This window comes from Lepidothrix coronata, unplaced genomic scaffold, assembly GCF_001604755.1.
Source record: "Lepidothrix coronata isolate B3197 unplaced genomic scaffold, Lepidothrix_coronata-1.0 Scaffold33, whole genome shotgun sequence".
NCBI classification, from domain to species: Eukaryota; Metazoa; Chordata; class Aves; order Passeriformes; family Pipridae; genus Lepidothrix; species Lepidothrix coronata.
In genome coordinates, this window is record NW_016690213.1 from 3,168,278 (window position 1) to 3,189,742 (window position 21,465).

The window sequence follows — 21,465 nt, forward strand, 5'->3', positions numbered from 1 at the left end:
TGATAAAATTAAGTTCTCTGGATACAAAACAGGATGTTGTACAACAGCTGCAAGGGAAAGTCTCTTTTTCTGCCACTTTATGTAGTGATAAAGTTGTGAGAGCTTTCTGAAAGCTTCATTTTGGCTCTGCAATAGTGGGAAAAGCGCATCAGTGGTGAGGAACTTTTATTTGATGCAGGAATTCTTGAGGATTTATCCTAAACCTTTAAACTACTGTGAACAGCCAGAGTTCTGCTATTGACTGAATGCAACTCATGGTGTCTGAAAAGCAACAGAGAATCAAAAATGAAAATTCAGGACTAAATTATCTGATAGCAGACTCCCATGCCCTTTGCCCAGCTAATTCCACATATAAGAAAGAAATCTTAAATTGCCTTTGAAGAAACAGTGAAACTTTTTGTATTATCTCTACTAAAGAAATATTTCATCATTACATTTTTTAAAAATAAGTTACGAAAATTGCATAGCTCCAGTCAGCTTAATGGGTATTTAATAGATATGATTTAGATGCATCTGATGATGCTAAAGTGAAAAAGCCAATAAAGAGAGTGCAGCCTGGATAAGTCAATAGACACTGTGTTCAGAATGCCATGAAAGGTTTTCAGGCATCTCTGCTCTCAGTGCCTCATCTCCATCTCCTTCAGGATTGCTGATCTAGTTTACCATGGAGGCAGTTGGTCAGCCTGGACCTCAGAATTGGTCTGTGTTTTAAAACCATCCTTTTTACACTCCATTCTTTTCTTCTTGGTTATTCCTTGAAGGATTATGAGGAGGAATGATGGGCTGCTCAGGATGGTACAACAAAGTTGAGGAATGAAGTTCTCAGGTAACTTGCATCTCTAACAGAAATAATCTATTTTGCAATTTTAATTAAGCTGCTACAGAAATGTGGTTTGTTTTGAACAACATGAGTAATCTTAGTCTATAGCTAATTACAGTTCATTTACCACATTAAGACAAAGCTCTTACCTGAATCTTTTGTTCTGAACAGTCCTGTGGTTGAAACAAGAGTTTTCCATTGTATTTAATCTAGAAAAATGAAGATGTTTACATAACTTTAATTTTTCCCATTCTGTACACCAAGGGAGCTCTGAAAATAAACTGTATCCAGCCTTTTGTATTTGTTACACCAAAGTAAAATGTACTGCCAGTTCTGTTACTCTGTATCCACTAGCCAGCTGTGCCCACTACCAAAGCAGTGACTTTGAACTATGGAAATACAGCAGGACGTCAGGTTGTGCTATTGGTGACTATACAACCTGTGTCACTGTGAACAAGAAGTGATTCAGTACTAAGGTATATAAACACCATTCTTTATTTAGCTGTGATGCATGCTTTAGTCAGGCAACTGTAAATAAAGGTGGTTTTCATGCTATTTTCTTACTGTTTGTCTTACTATTATTAGGCTGTCCACCTGAAAGGGCAGGATGGGAACATCGGCTTTCCTAGGCTGCTCTCCCATATTCTGTCTTTTCAGGAGCTGCCTTCCTTTTCCATAGGCCATGCCTTCAGCTGGTGGAAGCAACAGTCTATCTAAATCCCCTCCTTACTGGATGAGGATACATTGTAAACTTCAAAGTGTGGGAATTTCCCTAATGTGGAAGTGCAGACTTAAGATGAGGAAAAAGAGCTTGGAGGCATTTTGTTTAATTGATAATGACTGTGACAAACGTACTATTTAATTTAACTGTTCTCTTGCCTTGAAAATTTAATCTGTTTCATTTACCCAAGCAGTAAACCAGAAGAGTTAAATAACATCCCAGGTCTCTGCGAAGGTCGTGTTGTTGTACCTCTGGAAATAACCAGCCGAACAGAGCTGGTACTTCCCAAGGAGTTTTTGTGGACTTTATTTTCAGCTCAGATGTTGTCATCAGGAGACAAAACAGAGGAAAATTCCCCTCTTCTCCTTTCAATGCTTGAATGTGTTGCCGTTTATTAAAGAAGACTAAACCACTGTATCACACGCCTGCTTTATGTGTTTCAGGAATTTGGTACTCAGTTGCCTCTTTGACACAAAGTAGTCACTTGGGAAATTAAAACTGTCCTAAAAGGAGACGAAATCTTAACTTGATAGTCCCAGATTTGCTTAAAGGGTGAAGGGAAGAAAGGATATGATCATTTGAAACACCAGGGAAGATCATCCTTCTTCCAATCAATGTGTTTCCTTGCAGCTCAGGATGAAGTGAAATGTTAGCTTGCTAATGCTCAAGCTACACACATAAATATCCAGGACATGAAACAAAAAAAATCATCCCCTTCCTTGCAGGAAGATGATAACAAGCGTTTCTCTCCCAAGGAAGCATTCCACAGCAGGATCAATTTGTTTGTAAAGTGCATGGATTGTTTGTGATGGTGTGAACTTTGTATAAACACAGGGAAATGGCTCCGTGTTACATCAATATCGATATTTTTGAAGTATCCCTCTCATCGGATGATTTGTAAGCATCTCCTTCAACGCCTCCTGACTCCGAGGAGAGCTGCTAGATTTATCTTTATTCTGTCGTAAAGGCTTTCTGCTGCCTGTTGCGAGCAAGCTGCCTTCTCCGACCGGCGGAGAGCTCAGAGAGGGCTGGGGCCGCCAAAGCCGCCCGCGGGACCCGCTCCGGGGGCGAACAAAGAGGCCGCCAAACGCATCACCAACAGGTGCTGCGCAAGAAACAAACTTTCTTCGGGATATTACCGAGAGTTGCCTGTGGATAAAGGTCCCTCGGCGGCGCCGGGGGAGAGGCAACCACCACCAAACCCCCCCCGCCCCCCCGAAAAACAACTCAGAGAGGAGAGGGACAAAGCGGCGGGAGCCGGTGGGACGTGGCGGGCTTTGGGCACGGCGGGCAGGGGGGCCGCGCACCCGCCCTCCCCCACCCCCGGCGCCGCCCGGCCCGGCCCGGCCCCACCCCACCTGCGGCCCGGCCCTGCCCGGACCCGCCCCGGGGCCGGTGCGCGGGGGGGCGGCGGGGGCGGCCGTTTAACCCCTTCCCCACCGGCGGCTCCAGAAGCGGCGGCCGCGGCCCCGTGGGGCGCTGTGTCCTGCGCCGGGCGCGGAGGGGTGGCGGCGCAGGGAGGGGGCGAGCGCGGCGCGGGGGGGCGGCGGCGGGAGCCGCTCCCTCCTTGCCCAGCCCGGCCCGGCAGAGGCGGCGGGAGGAGGAGGAGGAGGGCGGCGCAGAGCGCAGACATGGCGGCCAACATGTACCGAGTGGGAGGTATGTGGGGACACGGCGGCGCCCGGCCCGAGCCCCCCGCGCCGCTGCCGGGCGGAGAGCGGCGCCCCGGCCCCTCGGGCGCCGCGGCCCCCAGCGGGGCGGCCGGGCCCGGCTTAGGGCGGCGGGAGGCGGCAGCCGGTCCCGGCAAAGGGGCCGCCGGGCCCTCCGCGGGGCGGGGGGGAGGACGCAGGTTCCTCCCCCGCCGGCCCCGTGTGCCGGGTGGGAGCCCGGCCCCCGCCGCCGAAGAGAAGGGCAGCGCCGCCCTCCGCGGGGATGGGGGGAGCGGCGCCTCCGGCTCGCAGCCCCCGCACCGCGGGCCGGGCACGGCCGCCCTTCGCGCCTCGCCTCCTTCCCCGGCGGGCAGCAGAGGGGCCGCCCGCCGGGGCCGTGTGTCCCCGGCCCTGTCCCGGCGCGGCCTGGCGGGCCCGGGCGGTGCGGGACTGCGGGCGGCGCCCACGCCGGGGGACGCTTCCCTCCGCGCCGCTCCCCGGCCCCCGCGCCCTCCCTCCGGCCGCAGAGTTTCTCCGCGCCTTCCTTGGTGTGCCGGGGATAAATAATTAATCCGGCTGTGTAGCCGGGAGATTTCTGTCAGCTTCCCTGCTCACCAGCGTGACCCCTGAGAAGTGCGCTGATACGTGACTGCTTGGCACAGGGCGAAGGCCGGGGGGGTTGGGGGTGGGCATTTAGGCGGTGAACAACAGGGCGAACATTTGTCTCCCCACCCCCAGCCTATCGAAATTGACACGGATAAGTTTCCAACGTGGCAATGTGCCGAGCGCTGTGGCTCAGGTGCACCGCTCAAGTTAGGTGTGCAATGTTGAGTACCCAGAAATGGCTTTATCTTCTTGGTCTCTCGACAGCCAGAACTGAGGCTGAAGATGCGTGGAAATGAGGGGTGATAGTAGTTTAAATCTTTTTCTGCTGATGTTTTGAGATGTGCTGATATGTCCATAAATCTTCCATCTGCCTACTCCCTCATTAGGGTATTTAGATTGTAGTCCCATTAGCCTTTACTCATGAAAGTAATCTTTCTCTGAGCAGGTAACAGAATTTGCCTCTAAGGTCATCAATTCTCATTTTTTTCGTTGTAATCTTAATAAGTAATTGTGAACAACATCCAGAGATCATATTCTTTCATTAGAGGTACAGGAGCTACCTGAAGCTCTGTTGCATTGTAATGCAGTGTTGAAGCATCGCAGAAGAGTTTTTTACATCATTATAGTTCCTCCTCTAATTTTTAAAAGTAAAGTCTGTGAGGTGCATGGTGCACGAAGTCCAATATCAAATTTAAAGTGTGGTTGGCATTTGATGGATACTTTTTCAATTGACAAAAACAAGTTTTCAGAAAATTTTCAAAGGAAATGTGCTGCATGTTAATTCTTTGCATGTTACATGGGAACCGCTTTCAGGATATGAGTAGACTTCCATACACTCTATGCAAATATTTTTGTATGAATGATGCTGGAAGAGATTTTGTCCTGGAAGATCCTTACTAATCTCCTGGTTATTGCTGCTTAATATAGTTTGCGTCTTACTTACAGATATGACAACAAAAGCAAGGATCGTAAAACGTACATTACTCATTTGGACAACTGTACTGCCAGAGCATCTGATAATAAATGTGAGGTGGCAATTGTACAGAAATATCTATCTCCATAATATAGAAACTCACTAAAGCGCTCAATTCTTAAATCTTCCCTAATCGATTATGAGAAACTGCTGCTTCTGTATCAAGATTTATGAAGTGTGTGGATTACTGAATTACAATGTAAGCTTCAGCACTAGGCATTTAACTTTTTTCCCAGCATGATTGTTAAAGCCTGTGTAGTGCAGTTATAACCAGAATTTAGGAACAAATTTTGTTAAATCTCAGCATAGAAATACTTCACTTTCTTAACATTCTTGAAGACATCTCAGCCCTTTGAGGGCTTCTAGATTCAGAATAAAAGTTTTGCACTAATAATGATATACTTTTGCATATTGTTTTTTGGTATTTCAGCAACTTTGACTTTTTTTTCATTGCAGATTATGTTTATTTTGAAAATTCTTCCAGCAATCCATATCTCATTAGAAGAATTGAAGAACTTAACAAGGTACACAAGTATCTAAAATTCTTTCTTAAGCTTTGACAACAATCAGTGCGCTTGTCAAAAACTGAGAATTATTTCCATCCCATAAGATTTTTATTGTGGTAGGATTTTCTGGTTTGTTTGTGTGTTTTGTTTGTTTGTGTTGTTGGTGGTTTTTTTTTTTTCTTCTTTGAGATTTGCTATGTGTGTTGTGTATGTTTCAGCTACTGAAATCTTGCTGTGTGATATCCTGTCATGCTGCCCTGTTATCTAAGGAAACACCCAGCTGATCCTTCCTGGTGAACAGGATTACTCTGCTATAAAAATTTTCAAACAAATTCTCTGGATGATGATGACACTGTGAATCCATCTGGAATGACAGTGATCATGTCATATGTCTGCTTTTAGATATACGTGTAAAAGAGCTGGAAGGTATCAGTGAGACTTTGCAGTGATCAAATAACAGAATATGTGACTTCTGTGGCTGTTTATTGCTCTGTGCATTGGCAGCTGTGAATGAAGGATGGGCTTTTGAATAGAGGTATAGACTGTATTCTTTGTCTTCATCCTGGGTGTATTTTCCTGAAGAATGGAGGCTTTCTACCCTGTCATCCTGGGGAAAGCATGATTATTTTTCTTCTCTGTTATACTACTAAGAACAGTGTGGGATTTTTATTTTATTTTATTTTTTTTTGTTAGCATGGCGTATTTTTACTGTTCCCTCCAAACTTACTGATGCATTACATCAAAAGTTACTAATCAAAATGCCCTTCCTGATGTAAATAATGATAAATATATCCTTTTTTTCTCCTGGTGGTTAGAAAGTAAATTAAAAAAATTGGTGATCTGCAAATGGTTTTCTTATTATTAATGGAACATAAAACTACTCCATAGCAGACATCAACCACATTACCTGTTAGTGCTGTCCAACACGACATCCACTGAACTTGGGCCTGGCAAATTACTCTGGATTTTTATTGGAGAAGAATATTTTTTTATTTACAGTAATCGAAGTGATCCCAATCATGTTCTGAATGTAATGTTTATTATCTTTAAACTGCACATAATTTAATCTTGCTCGTGCAGGGTAAAGCAGAGTCATGTATTGATTTCCCCACCCCCACCCCCAAGACAGTTTGGAGGATGTAGTCCAGCTGTCTTAAATGGGAATGTTTTGCTTTCGTGTGTTAAAGGTATTGAGCAAACGTGATATTATGCAAATATATAATTAAATGGTTTGGTTACTGTTCTACCAGGGATAAGAGGCTTGGGGGGTTTTTTGTTTGGGTGGTTTTTTTTTAAGAAACTTATTTAAAATTGAAAAGTATAATATTTTAAGTAAGTAACTGAAGGTAATAAACTAATTTTATGCTTTTCATAATGAGAAAAAGCGTACAGTTCTTCAAATATTAGTAAATTCTTTACATTATCAGGCTAAAGGGCTGTAGTGACTTTTTCAAATAAACCATGTTATATTCAGTATGATTTTGAAAAAGAATGCCAGAGTACTTTGAAATTTACATTTCTGTCTAAAGCTGTCTTGCAAAGAACTGTTCACAAGCTTCTAATATTTCTTAAGGATTCTTATGTTAGCATGATACTGGCATTACACCTCTGAACAGCTGAATAATATATAAATTCTGAGGACTAAATAATTATAGTTAATCCTGTTGTCTGATCTGAAAGTGGTACTGGCTTCTGTCAGGAAGTTTTTAGTTATTGGCGTAATTCTGTTGATTTCAGCCTGACTAATCATGTGAGAAGTACTGATATGAGGGAAAATCCCAAGCAGAGAGCATTTAATTTGTATTACTCAGCTGAGGAGGGATACATTCTGACTTGATTTATCTTTCTTTTGTAGACTGCCAATGGAAATGTGGAAGCAAAAGTGGTGTGTTTTTACAGGCGAAGAGATATTTCTAACAGCCTTATAATGCTTGCAGATAAGCATGCTAGTAAGTAGATTGTGTAGGGCAATTTTTCTTTCTATCACAGCCTGTTTGATTTCTACAGCTGCTTAAAATTGCATTTCTTTGGCATGTGAAATATATATTTATATTAGGCATTAATTAATATCCAGTTAGGTGCTTAGCATTATCTGATACTGGCCCTGCTCCTAGCAATTGCTTCTGGGAATTAAGTTAAGCTGTATTAGTGTGACTGAAACTGTTCATTTGAGAAAAAAAAAAGCGAATATATAAAAAGAATATATTTTTTCAGCTGGAAGATACAGCTGTATTTCTTTTTTTTCATGTCAAAAGTACTACTTGGTTGTAAGTCAGTTTAAGCTTAAGAGCATTTGTGAGGATTTGATTTGGCTTTTTTGAGTTAGACATAAACATGTATTGCATAATGCAAAGAATGAAATATATCACTGGAGATTGTAAAATAGCTATTATGTGCTTTTATGCTAAATGTATATATTAGTCAGAAGAGTAGTATTAAGCATCATATAATTGGGTTGTTTTTTTTTCAGGAAAACAAGTGCTAATAGGTGAAGAAAGCCCCATTTTTGTCACGAACCTAACTTTTTTTAGTAGCTGCCATTTGGTTTACAAGTGAAATACAATATTGTTCCATAATTTTATAGTGAAAAATGTAATTCTGAAGACAAAAGCAGAACATAAAATCTGAGATGTTTGAGAAAAGTTTTGTGGAATTTATTTGTAAAATACTGCAGCCATTTTTGTAAGTAAGTGAAGTGTGAAGTATGTCAACATCCAGATGATTTCTTCCCATATACTGTTAAATAACATTTTGGTTATAAATGATACTTGAGTTTTCAAAATTAATCGGCGAATAAGTTATGTAGGGATTATAAATCTCTAATTCATCAAGATGATTCTCTTGAAAGACATTACCTAATGCCACCTTCTATGTGCAGATATATGATGGAGTAATTAGGCACTTTAAACAAATTGTGAGGTATTTTTTAATGTCAGCTTCTGATAATCTTGCTCATACAGGCATGGTTAGTAAAGAGAAATAGTCAACTTTTGGCTTTTGTTTTATTCTTTCATTGATCCTAGAGAAGTGGAGGTGATTTGAGTATGTAGTACTAGCTTGGGTTTTAAAGAAAGTAAATACATCTTACTTATGTTCTAATGGAATGATTTAATGTTTTTCTAATACAGTTGACCACACTTTACAGTTGTTGGTGACCTATTTTATGGTCATCACCTCCTGCAGTCATTACAGTCTTTTGAGTTTTTCCATCTGAATTGTATAGAAATACAGAACTTTTGGTGAGCTTCAGTAAACTTTCCAGCTCATTTTTTTGTTTTTCTTTTCTAATGGAGAGGGCAAGAAAGGATTAAAAGGATAACAATTTTACAGGAAATGCACTTTTTTTTTTAGTTTAATTTTTAAATCATGAATCTTGTACATTTCTTTTTCTTTTGTCGGCTTATTGTTTAGAAAAGGGTGTGTTAGTCCCGTGGGCATCATTCGATCTGGAAAAGTGAATAAGATTTTTCTATTTCCTTTGTGAGTTTGCCATTTTGTCAGCACTTTGATATAAAGGACTTGTTGACGGTCTGTTGCTCTTCTACTATAGCATACTAGGGGTTTGTTGGTGTCACTAGAAGTACCATGGAATCTTCTATCGTGTGTTCTCTGTTGAAATTCTCTTGCTGTTTTCTAGCAAGAAAATAGACATGTAGTTTTCAGCTGGTTCAACAAGTATCCTTAGAATGCCTCTGTCTCACAGGTTATAAGTCATCTAACCTGATGTTCTTATGAATTAAGTTTCTCTGTGGATGTTTTCTCTGGACACAATGTTTTTTTTCCTGACCAATCTATGGAATCTGTTCTGCTAAGTAATCTTCCCAGATACTTGTTACAGTTACAGGGGGCAGCACATAGCTTATATCTTTGTACAGCTCATACAGCAGATGTAGTTAAATGTCAGATCAATTTAAATGCTTTGATTCTGGAATACCACAGTGTTCTGTTTAAAAATATGATGTATGTAAACAAAATATTTGTATATTTATGAATTGAATGTTTTGGAAATGTTCTGTGTAGCTAAACATGTTGATGCTACAACACTTCTACCTGGTTCGGTATAAAATAAATGCTAAAAGATACGAGTTTCTTAAGGAATGGAAATGCTAGTTCAGTCACTGATTTCTCCTGTGTACCTGTCTAGAGAAGTCTTTTAAGTATAAGATCTGCTTGATCTTTTCTAATGATATTTTATATTGTTAGCAATTCTTTTTTTTATGATCGAGAAAACTGTCCTGAGTTACTCACTTCTCAAGACTTTGTCAGGTGGGGATTGAGTTTTTTTTGTCCCATTTAATGAAAGAAGAAAATAGCTTTGTAAGAAAATATTTTGAATTTTAAGAAGAAATTTTCAATAACTTGAAAAAGCTTCAAAGCTATTTGAAAGAATGTTTGGGAAAAATGGAATGAAGTTGATCTCTGACTCTGTCACTGGTAGAGTCAGTATACTCTTTCTGTGCTTTAGAGGGGGGGAAATTGAGTTTTCCTTAGACCATCCTAAGATATCAGGTACCAGAGGAGTTTCTTTGATTTTTAAAGAATGTCACTAATCTGTGAGGAAACTGTATTGCCTTCCTTTTTTCTCTGGTGTTTCTGGTGGAACTTAATTAAGGAAATTTTTATTTGTCTAGTGGCATCATCTATGATATCAGTCTAGATCTAGGAATAGTTCTAGAAGCTGACTGTAGCCACTGAAGTCCAGGAGTTTGGAATGTTTAAGGGTCACTTGAGGACTTTATATTTTTCCCCCTTTGATTTCTGTTACTATAAAATAGAATTTATGTTAAGGCCAACTCGAAAGACAAACCAAAATACTCAGCTTCTTGATCCTGTGCAGCCTCCTGAACTGAGAAGGAGATTTCTTTTGTAGTGTTAACACTCTCCAGCTCTTAGGTTGTAGTTACGACCATAAGGTCACTGCGGGGCTGCGGGGGAGCTGTTCCTTTCTTGGAATGAAAGGATTGACCAGAAGAGTAAGGCTTACTTCATAGGGAAAAGAAGGATGAGAGAAGAACAGAAGATGGCAGGCAGAGCTATTGCAACAGATACTGAAGTACATGAGTGAATGAACTTGGAGAGGTGGGACAGAAACACTCAGCTCATTAAAATGGATGAAGCAAACATAAAGGGGTGGCATAGGCATGTTTCCTAACCAAATGGTGTGATTGAGAAATTGCCAACTGTAGCTGAATCTATAAAATGCAGATGTTTCTTTAGATAAAGTGGAATTAATGTAGGTATTTTAGGGCAAGGTTTTAATAACTGTGGAGGGGAGACTGTATTAGCTGTGTACCAGCACTGGTTTTGGGTTACAGTGAAGGGCTTAAGTTCCGTATTTCCTTCTTTTATAATAGATTTATCGTAGATTGTAGAGTATCCTAAGTTGGATGGGACACACGAGGTAATCAAGTCCAACTCCTGGCCCTGCACGGGACCACCCCAAGAATCACACCATATGTGAGGTTTATGCACTATTACTTTCTTGAAACTGAGTAGGGTGACCCAAGTGCATGATACCGTTTTTTACAGTTTTTTACATTGTAAGTTCTTTATCTGGCCGTGTGCTATCATGTAATGCTACTATGTTTGAAGTCATTGTCTTATTGCAGCTCCTCAGCCAGTTTTTGCCTAGTCAGCCACCTGGTGAGGGTATAAAAAAAATTACTGTTTTTGGAGACCTTTGTCTCTTGATTTATTAAGAGAGTTTGCTTTGACTTAGGTGTGCTGAGCTGCTGACTAAATGCCAAGAATATTTTTGGGCCTGTGATAAAGCCTATGCAGAATGTATTTTTTTCTCATTAGCAAAGTTGATGCTCTTTATGAATGACATAGGACACAGTTAAAAAAGAAAATCTGAGACTTGCTGGTTCCAGTGACTGAAAGATCAAAGGTAAAATGAGATTTTTCTAGATTACAGAAGCTGAAGTAAAAAATCTTCTTTCTTCAAACTCAGTTGCTCTTTGTAGAGGTCACTTGTTGACTTTACTTCTTGTAGTTGCACTTTTTTAGGACTTCTCTTATTCTTTTGCTCTTGATCAATCATGTTTCATCTCATACTGCTTTGCAAAATGGCGTTTCTGCTACAGAATTTTTGTACCCAGTAGATATCCAAGAGGAAAGGAAAAATTATGCTAGTGATTCCTGGTTATAGAATCGTTAGGATTGGAAAAGACCTCCAAGATCATCAAGTCCAGCCTCTGACTAAACACTACCAAGCCCTCTAAACCATATTGTGAAGTATTGAACAGTTGGAGTCTGTACTCAGTTCTGACCTTGGTATGACATTAACATGTTGTGAGCAGACACAAATGAAGTATTCACTTTGTTCTTTAGTTTACTGATCTGTAAAGTAATGCTCTTATTATAATTTCTTATTAAAGTTGGTGGAAAATATTTAATATACCAATATATTTTTATAGCTCCTGTTAAAAGATCTCAAAATGCCTTACAAATACTGGGAGTTGATTTTTCTGTATAATATCAAGAATATTCCAGCATTCCTGAAAATGGCTTGATTTTGCAGAGCAGTTTAGCTGCTGTTGAGCTCTGCATTGTCATGTAAAGATGCTCTGTATTTGAGGGGAGGAATATTTTGCATATTGTCTGTTACTTGCCAACACTCCAGATACATCCAAGAGAATGAAGCTGTTAATTTTCCATCTGATTTTTGAGAAGCATTTTATTTCAGTAGAGCAACAGACTAGCAGGTAGCATAGAGGATAGCAAGGAAATAGCTGAACTTGAGCAGTAGGGTTTAGCAGGTTACTCACTAATGTTCCCAAAGATACACAAAACTGAAATGTAAATTCCTTTCGTGTGTCATCAGGCTTTTTAATAATATATGGTTGCTGTTGCATGGTGGTATTCTTAATGCTCAATTCCAGAAAAAAAGATGAATTTTTCTTGCCCTCTTCACCAATCAAAGAAATAAAACTTAGAAAACTGTATGAAAAAAATTATGTGTGTGGAGATCTTGGGGTTCAGTAAAGAACTCCGGAATAATATGTTTAAAGCACTTTGTGTTGTTTGGTATTCTGTTATCTTGTCACATATTTGAGTCAGTGTAATTCAAAACATTTATAGACTAATATTACTGGACTATTTTTATCAAGTCAGATTGTAACACAACCAGAAACTTCGTGGATATTTTCTATTTGATCATGGTTCTTTTTCGTCGTAGTTGTTCTTGTACATCAAACTAAACAGTTATTTAGAAAGGATATAATGTTTCTTTAATCACAATAACTTTTCTGAAAAATCACTTTAAGATGACTTTTCCTTTCACTTAGCTGAAGTCATATAATGTCTTGGCATAAAAATTAAGTTTTGACCGGAGATTTTGTTTAAAACTTTAAATTGTCCTTTTATAACCCATTAGTTCCCTTGGTACCTGTTGTCTCCACAGCCTATGTTCAGTTAGAAGCACCTTTACTGAAATTAATGTGAGAGACAAATGTTAACTCTTCCACTGCATATGTAAGATCTTTCTCCACCTTCATAATTTCAAATGTTGAAATAATTCATAGTTTCTCTCAAAAAAAAACCCCACCCAACAAAAAGCAACCTCATAGTGAATGCTTGTACTGTTCAATCCTATGTACAACTTCCACAGAATGAATTAAGATAGTTCAGCTTGCTTTGCTGGTGGTGCTTGTAGAGGTTGACATCCATCCTACAGAAAAGGATGCTCTAAGGCATAGAGAGTTCTTAGTTACCGTTTCAAGGGAGTTGAAGTTTAAAGAGCTGCCTGCTGAGCAGGTGGTCCTTTGAATGAAAAGATGATAATTGTATTGCAGTGGTCTTGATACAAATAAAACAGAAACAAAACTTTTTGGGTCTTGCTTATGGTCATGTGGGTGCCAAAAAAAAAAAAAGTTGTCTTTAGAGCTCAAGAGTTCAATTGATTTGTCTCTTACAGTAGTGTGTAAGTGACTCTTCCATGGAATTTACTGGCTTTTGGAAGGTTTTCTGTTGGTTACAATTTTTTTCACTGTGCTTGGTGAGGCAGCTTCTCTTGTTTGCTGTTAAGAAAAGAGATATGTTGATATTACCCTGTGATGAAGGATACTATTTTTCTGAATGTTAGGGAGGGAAGGGAGTTAAGGAATGGAAAGACAGAGTTGGGAATCAAATACAGGAGAATCTCTTGAAGTGTACTGAAGGCAGAAGGCTTGGCTGCTAGATATGCCTGAGGAGTAGGTGAGCAGACTTGTGTAACTGGTTCAGTGAGATACTACCTTATTAATCTCAACACTTCTGTAAATATAAACTAGTGTTTTGTTTGCAGCTCAGTGTTTCTGGCTCTGTCATCTCTGTCCACCCACACATACACCTTTCCTGTGAGTCCCCAAGAATTTGGAGAAAATTAATGTTGACCTATTGTGGTGGTGGACATTTAGATACTTAGTCCCTTTTCTTTGAGGAAAAGAGGTCTTTCAAAAGTCTATACCTGAGCAAGCCATTAGAAGACTTGGGTTTGTTTTGACAACAAAGACAAATCCAAATAAAGTAAGGGAAGAAAGTCAGGAAAGTTTACTAGTATGAGTTCCAATTGCACTTTTGCTGTTAAATGTTAATGAGTCAACTAAGAGAGACATGTAAACTAAGCTTTAATTTTGCAAAGTCAGATGTGTTATGTTGATTCTGGCAATCCTGAAGTCTGTGATGTGGGAGAGACACACCCTAAGAGGACTGTTTAAGGATGATACAGATAACAAATTCTTTAATCAGTGACAGAGTAGCCTTTATGCTAAGGCATAAATATATTAGTCTAACTATCACTTTCACTAGAAATGAGCTTGAGGAGTAGGCCTTTTTTTTTTTTTTTTTTTTTTTTTTTTTTTTTTTTTTTTTTTTTGGTAAGGAAGACATCATGACCTCTTTGGTCTCCCGAGACAGTGGAACATGAAGTTTTTCTTCGTTTACCCAAGAGAATGCCATCATTTGTAATATATTTGGAGAGGGGGAGAAAATTCAGAACTTACTGAAATACAGCAAGCCTTGTACAAAACTACTTTCTTGTCACTAAGGAGAAACTTGTCTCGAGGCTCCCTATTATCCTTTTCAAGGGTGCTTTGGGTAGTCTCATAAATTATGGTTTGGTCATTTGATTTTTGTGCAAGAACTGTATACTTGTGAATGTTTTGTTTTTTTCCCTCAACAATGAAAGCAATAAAGAAGCAGTAATGAGGACCTTTTTGCTTCTGACAATATCTGAGTCGTCTTTTTGTGACTGACATTTTAGAATTAGTAGTTATATTGTCTCATTAAGAAGTTTACTGTCAGCTCCAAGTATCTTGTGGAATTATTAACTGCTGTGGCCCTTCAGACTCTTCCTTTTGTGCAGAATGTCTTGTTAGGGTGTGAATTTTAATGATCTTCTCTTAATGAAGTGAATGGATTTCCAACTAAGTTCATAATTTTAGGAGTTTTTAGCTCTTATGGAATTGCATCTGAATTTTTGCATGAGCTAGCTAGGGAGTAACTGCTAGCTTCATCTTTTCACCTCTTAAGAATAAACATATAGTTTGGGGCAGCCATATGTAGATGAATTTTTTTAAAACTCAAAAATCTCATTTTCTGAACAGATAACTTAAAAGGCTTGAATGCATTGCTGCCAATTTTTCTGCATGTAAAAACAAACTAGACCCAAAATCTGGATTAATTCTGTGAATTTACTGTGAAGAGTGGAAAGCTGCAAAATATCAGTTCATGTTTATGCTTTAAAACTGTTTAATAAGTATCTGAAATAGAGCTTTTGTTTTATTACTTAAATACTGAAATCATTTTTTTAATATGTTCCCTTGGTGTGGAGGAACTCAGTGGGGTACAAAAGGTGGCATTTTTTTGAGTTCTCCTACCAAAATAAATTCTTCACATTTGGGTTTTTAGAAGGAGACAGCATTCACAGGAAAATGCTAAAGCATCTTGCGTTATCCTGTTTCCCTGTGTTCCTTAGGATTAATTTCCTTATAGTCAAGTTTAAATACACGTGTTGGTATTACTGTACTTGTTTGGGGTTTCTTTTGATTTTTGGAAAACAGTTAACTGCTATCTCTCAGCTGCTAACTTTCTTGCCTCTTCTATTTGTTAATTGTGCAGGCCACTGATTCTACACCGTTTTCTTGGTACCTCCAAAATACTTGTAACATTTAAATTGACATTATTGATCATAATTTTTTTGTTTCACAAATAGGATGTTTTACACCTCCTAGATTTCCATAATCTCACATGGTTTTGCTTCTTTTTTTTTCCTGACTTTTCGCACTTTCTCCCCAGTGCACCCACACTGTACCAAATCACCTGAGGCATAAATTTTAGACTACGAAAACATTGCTAGGTTATCTCTATCTGTAAAGCTCCAATTAGAGATGCATTTTACATCTTCAAAGAGTTCTCTGATAGCCTAATTGAATCAGTAGTTTATATAATTTATAAATCTGAATGATGTAAACTCACTATTAATATAGAAAGACTTTTCTTTCCCATCATGCAGTGGCAATTAAATGTATGAATCAGGAACCAGGTCAGATTTAAAGACTTAGCAGCACTAATTCTTGAATGTCTGTATCATGCAGTGGAGTGAAGTCTGCACTTGTTGCCCTTGGTGATACTCACACACACATGTAACTGCACACATGATGGTAGAGGTGGAGCTTTTTAGCTTGGGCAAGGCACTGTGTGAGAATGAGTGTAGCGCGTCCTACCCAAGCTGATTCATGCGGTGCTGAGTGTATATATATGTATGGCATGAGCTATTATGAACTAGGTAGAAGTAGCAGATTAGATTAATATGTAAAGTACTAGTGTGGTTTGTCTGTAACCTCTGCTAAAGGTAGCTTGCATAAGTAACAGGACTCAAAATTACCATGTATGTTGAGTTTGATGTGCCTTGAACCGCATGGAATGGGTGGCTGGAGTGGCTATGCTATTTGGTGGTGTGATTTGTCTGTTTGATCAATACTTTGTTTTTCACCTCAGCTACTGTTTGTAACCCTCTGATCAAGTGAAGATTTGTAGTGTGAGCCTGCTTTGATTATGATTTTGATATGCTACACAAATGATTCTGATCTTTGCAGAGGGATTGTTTTGTATAATGTGGAATTCATCACTCCCATGAGCAAAACAAGTTTGAGTGGTAAAAGGCACAGTTTTTTCTCAGTAAAAGCCTGTTCTACATTTACAAAATTCCTAAAAGACTTTGAGGAGCTAAGTAGTTCATTTTGACTGTCGGCTACTGTCTGAATCCAAAACCTGTTTGAAAATTTATTACAGTACATAGGATGAGTTCTCTGTGCAGGTTGCATAGTTGCTGGCCTATGCATAGAGCACTATGTATGCATACATCCAAGGGTTATGTAAGTACATGTGCCTTTTCTACTTGTACAACATGTTAAGCGTCTATCAAAAACCAGCACAACTAAATTAGCTAGCTTCCCTTTTTTTATATGTTGAATGATAGGCTTAAATTTTCATTTGTGAGGGATTGTGACAGTGACACACAACACTGAAGGGAGTCATGTTTCAGTTTCCTCTATTAAAAGTACAGCCTTGTTTTGACTTAAACCAGTGTAGCAATCGTTAGTGTTGGCAGAGTCAGTGACCTGTAACCTAGTCCTGCAGGGTACTGTGGCCCTTTGCTGTGTGACAGTTCCTTTAGGCCATATCCTTTGAGTGATGCTGCTGTCAGGAGCGAAATCCTGATGGTGTTATTCTCAGTAGGCCCTCAAGAGGTCAAGGGATCAGTTGCTAGGTATCATACAAGAAAAATGGTTTTGATATATGGAAAGCTTTTATATTTGTATTTGCCTTCCAAGGAGAACTAGCTTCATAAACTTTCATAATGCTCTCCTCTTTCTTTTCTGTTTTTAATTTTTCTTCTTAATAGAAGGGGAAAAAATCCAGAATCAGAATACTGGACATTTACCAGTGACTTGATGAAAAAAAACATGGTATTTCACCGTGTTGTCTACAAAGAAAAGTACTGAGCATAGAAAAAAAAGTTCGTTGGTTTACTTGACCTTTATTTCCATTTATTTTAAAAAATATGGGAATGGCACATATATTAAAATTTGACTACTTAATACAATGTGATGTTTATTCCTATGCTGCTTCGTTTGCTTATTTTTCCCCTGGCATCGGAATTAATAAATTAAAAAGTTTTAATAATTTAAAGTAATACATATATTCATACCTCTTTACACTTTTCTCTGTTCATATGTGTAGTTCCTGTAAATTATAATCTCAGTATATCTGTACTTGATATACTGTACAGGCATCAAGGAAATAATGTATGCTGGAAGGTAAATCTCTAACGTAGTTGAAGATGGAAAAAAGTTATCTTTCAAGTCTTACAGAGGCCATTAGAGTGAATAAATTCCTCTTCCTCCTCGTCTTGTCAGGTCTATAGACAGAAAAGCTTTCTTATCGTGTTGTCATTGAGCAGGCATTATCTTGTATGATATTCTTCTCATTTCCAAATCCTGTACATAGAGCTTTAATGTGTCTTGATTAAGTTTACTCAAGAAGAGGATATACAAATCCTTTTTTCTCTTTTCTTTTCTTTCTCTTTATTTTCTCCCTAATTCTTTTCTTTCTGCAAAAAATCAAACAAAATTCAGCCCTTCTGTAAGGAGATACTGTAGAAGATAAATAATTTATGTTTTATAAGCAGAATCATATGCCATTCTGAGTAGGGGTAGGAAAGTGCTTGTACAATCTGTGCCTTTTCATCTCTGCCAACAAATTTTGAAAAGTTGTTTACTGGCTTTTGAGGATGTGAATTGAATGTTAGAAAAGCAGTTTAGATCTCTGAAATGGTGGTTATTGTCACACTGAAAGAAAATGTCACTGTCGATCTTAAATCTGAACTTCAGATTCTTACAGAAAACATAAGAGATTTTTTGTGTGCTTAGCTGTCTACGTGATATATTTATTAATTTTTAAATATTTACACTTCATTTCCTTAAGGAGAGGCAACTCTGGAACTTGTTAACCAACTAGACCAAACAGACCTGTTGCCTATGCTGAAGGAAAGACAATCTTGTTTTAACAAGATATGAGCATGAGTTTCACATGGAAATGGTGAAAATCTAAGTGATGGGAAAAGTTGTTAATAGCATCTGTCTCGTGAAAATGGAAGATACATATCTCCCTTTTCTTAAAATCAGGTGTGATTGTTATTCATGCAGGTTACGTGGCATTGTTACACATAGCCTTTGTATTTCATGAGCCAGGTGATGGATTTAAAAATTATTTCTTTGGCAGTGTCAGATTTGCCATGTGTGCTTTTGTTCATGGGTGGTTTGCCAGCCTGGATTTGAGGGTAGAACTAAAATTTTCTGCTTTCTTTCCCGCATAGCTCTAAACATATGTACACCTTGGAAAAACTACTGATTGACTTCTGATTCAGCTGATGAGCTGGGTACCAGTTATTGGACATGGAAAACATTCATCATATTGCAAATAGCAGTGTCTGTGGCACAATTTTAAGTCTGCTGCTTGCTGCCACGAATGAACTGCTTAAAGAAACATGGCACAGGACTGTTGCTTCCCACATTCTGCAGCAGCTTGGTGCAGTTCATACAGGTATACACATGGCCAAACACATCTTGGGCCCTGTAACAGGATATTTTCTTATTTGGAAGAATTTGCATTTGAATAGGTCATACAGAAACCAGGTAAAAAGGAAAAATCTAGTTTAGGTTTATGATACAGAATTGCCTATTTTTTCACCTTTGCCTGCATGTCATTGTTTTTGTGCTTCTATGGGACCCTTCTGTTCTGTAGGATTGTCAGAAACTAGTTTGCAGTGCTGAATTAATAGGGTTAAAAACCAATTGTGCTTGCTCTTGCATTCATTCATTTTGCATTTACTTTATTAGGATCTATTTATTAATGTAGCGCATCATGATTCATACTACTTACGAAGGTAATCCTTCCCTGCTTTCCACCCACAAGCTTCTTGCTCTGAAAAATCTCCAAAACCAGTTATCCAAAAAACTCACCCATCCAGTTTTGGAAGGTGGAGTTTTATGGTAATGAACGCTGTGATAGTTTTCATTAAATAATTTTGCTACAGGTCTGTGATAAACTTGAGATGATTCCCCACTGCTGTCTTGGGAATTGTTGTTAATGTAATGTGCTGCTTGGGAGTACCCAAAAAAATATTTTGTGTGATTATTAGTAATAATTTTTTTATTGGAGAGTGTGGCATATTAGTTCTTAAGGGTTGCACAGTAGTTATTTCTTTGTTTTGTGACGTCCTTTAGAAAAATAATGATGAGGTAGTGTGGGAGGATCACTTGGATTTGTGTAAGAAAACTGGATAACTCCTTAGAGACCACCTGTATATCTGTGCTATCCAGTGGGAATGAAAAGTAGACCTGTTTCCTTCCTGTACATGAGTGATCAGTCTGGTTTTTTTTCCTACCTGCAGAATTGCTCAGATTCATGCTTTAGATACTAATATGCTATCTAAATTGCTTGTAATCCATGCAAACTGTGCTTTGGATTTCTTATCCTATCTGAAAGAAACAGGAAATATCAAACTGATGTTATATATTCAAACAGCCATCTGAACATTGTACTGAGAGACGTGGTGTAAGTAAAGCGGATTCATTCGGCTTTGGGAAATGCTTCCTCAGTCAAATTGATAGTGTAACCATGCATAGTCTAGCTCACAAAGTTGATTAAATGTCTTCACTGGAGCACTAGGGGGTTAACTCTCCCAACTAAGTTAGAACAATGAAATATAGCAAGAAGCCTGACGCAGATGAGCAAATTGGCAGATGAGCAAATTGGCGAACTGCTCACCTAAGAGAGCTCTTCATTCACAGTCTGAATAGAATTGTTCAGATGGCTAAACTTAATGTTTATATGTTGTACTCAATTTGGCAGTAAATAGATTTACTCCTCTCCCCCAAAATCTATTTTTATAATTCGTACTGCTGGAGCATCTAACTACCAAATGCGCACTTGATGTTTTTGCACAACCAGCTAAGCTTAAAAGAGACTAAAACAGCCACCTTTCCTTTGATGTGTGGTAAACTTGCTGCTCTTCAGCATTCTCAGCTTTTTATCTGTAGGTTTAAAAATATGTTGTTGATACCTATGATGTGTATAGTTTTTGGACTGAGTGTAAAAGAAAAAGGTATACAGGAAAGGAAAAAAAATTAGAATCATTTCTGAAAGTGAGGCTTAGTGGCATTTTTTGAACTTGAAATTCTGATCTAATACATTCTAATAAAATACCTTGTTAAAGGTATTTTAACAAACCTGGTGAAACTGCTGTAACTCTACAGGTGGGCTGTTGATTTAAATCTCTCCATCTAAGCTTGAATAAACTGGATGCATCTAAGCTGAAGTATGGTTTCAGCATTGGAAGCAATTAGGTTTAAGACACAGAAAGTTAATGCACCATAGGTTTGGGTATTCTGCCATTTTAATTCAGTGTAAGTCCGTGCTGCTGTTGAAAGGAGTGGTTTTGGTTTTTTTACATTACATCTTCCCAGTTTGTCTCCTGTTCCTGCTTTTTTCTTTTGTACCAGCACTAGCATTCTTGGTAGGCTTACCAAGCCAAGCAATTGGAATTGATCTGGATTAAGGGACAACCAGGTGAATAAAAAACTAATTGCGTGGCCTGAGTCAGAGGGTGGTAGTTAATGGTCCACACTGTGAGGAGTCCCGTGGGGATCTATATGAGAACCTGTCTTTATCAGTGACTGGAGCAGGCAGTGTGGTGCACTCTCATCATGTTTGCAGGTGACACAACACGGGGAGGGGGGATGACCAGGTGATAGGCTACCTCAAGGGAATGGCTGGTATTCAGGGATTCCTAGAAGGCTGGAGGAGTGGTCCATCAAGAACATGAAGATATTCAGCTGGGACAAATGCCAAGTCTTGCACCTGGGAAGGAAAAGCTCTTGGCAGGTATATAGGGAACAGAGGGGCTTGGGGGAGCAGCTCTGCAGGAAAGGCCCTGAGGGTGCTGGCAGACAGCAAATCCCTGGCAATGAAGGGAGTTGGCCAACAGCATCCTGGACTGTATCACCAGGCACATAGCCAGTAGATCAAGGCAAGTGATTATCCCTGATTATTCAGCACTCCTTGCATCGCATCTAGGTTTTAGGTCCACAATACAGGGAAGTTGATGATAAATTGCAGCACTTTTGGCAAAACCCACCATGATG

General features: G+C 39.0%; 1 protein-coding gene across 4 annotated transcripts in view; it reads left to right on the top strand.

The window, feature by feature from the left end:
• Window positions 1–2,479: 2,479 nt before the first annotated feature.
• MTA3 (metastasis associated 1 family member 3) overlaps window positions 2,480–21,465 on the top strand; it is a 133,145-nt gene continuing 114,159 nt past the window's right edge. For 3 of the 4 annotated variants that reach the window (XM_017811763.1, XM_017811764.1, XM_017811762.1), the window contains exons 1-3: window positions 3,079–3,200; window positions 5,226–5,293; window positions 7,131–7,224. In XM_017811763.1, the coding sequence (XP_017667252.1) occupies window positions 3,173–3,200; window positions 5,226–5,293; window positions 7,131–7,224 (190 nt within the window). In that variant the 5' untranslated portion in view covers window positions 3,079–3,172. Of the gene's footprint in view, window positions 2,644–3,078; window positions 3,201–5,225; window positions 5,294–7,130; window positions 7,225–21,465 lie in introns of those variants that run through there. The other variant, XM_017811765.1, reaches the window with a different exon arrangement.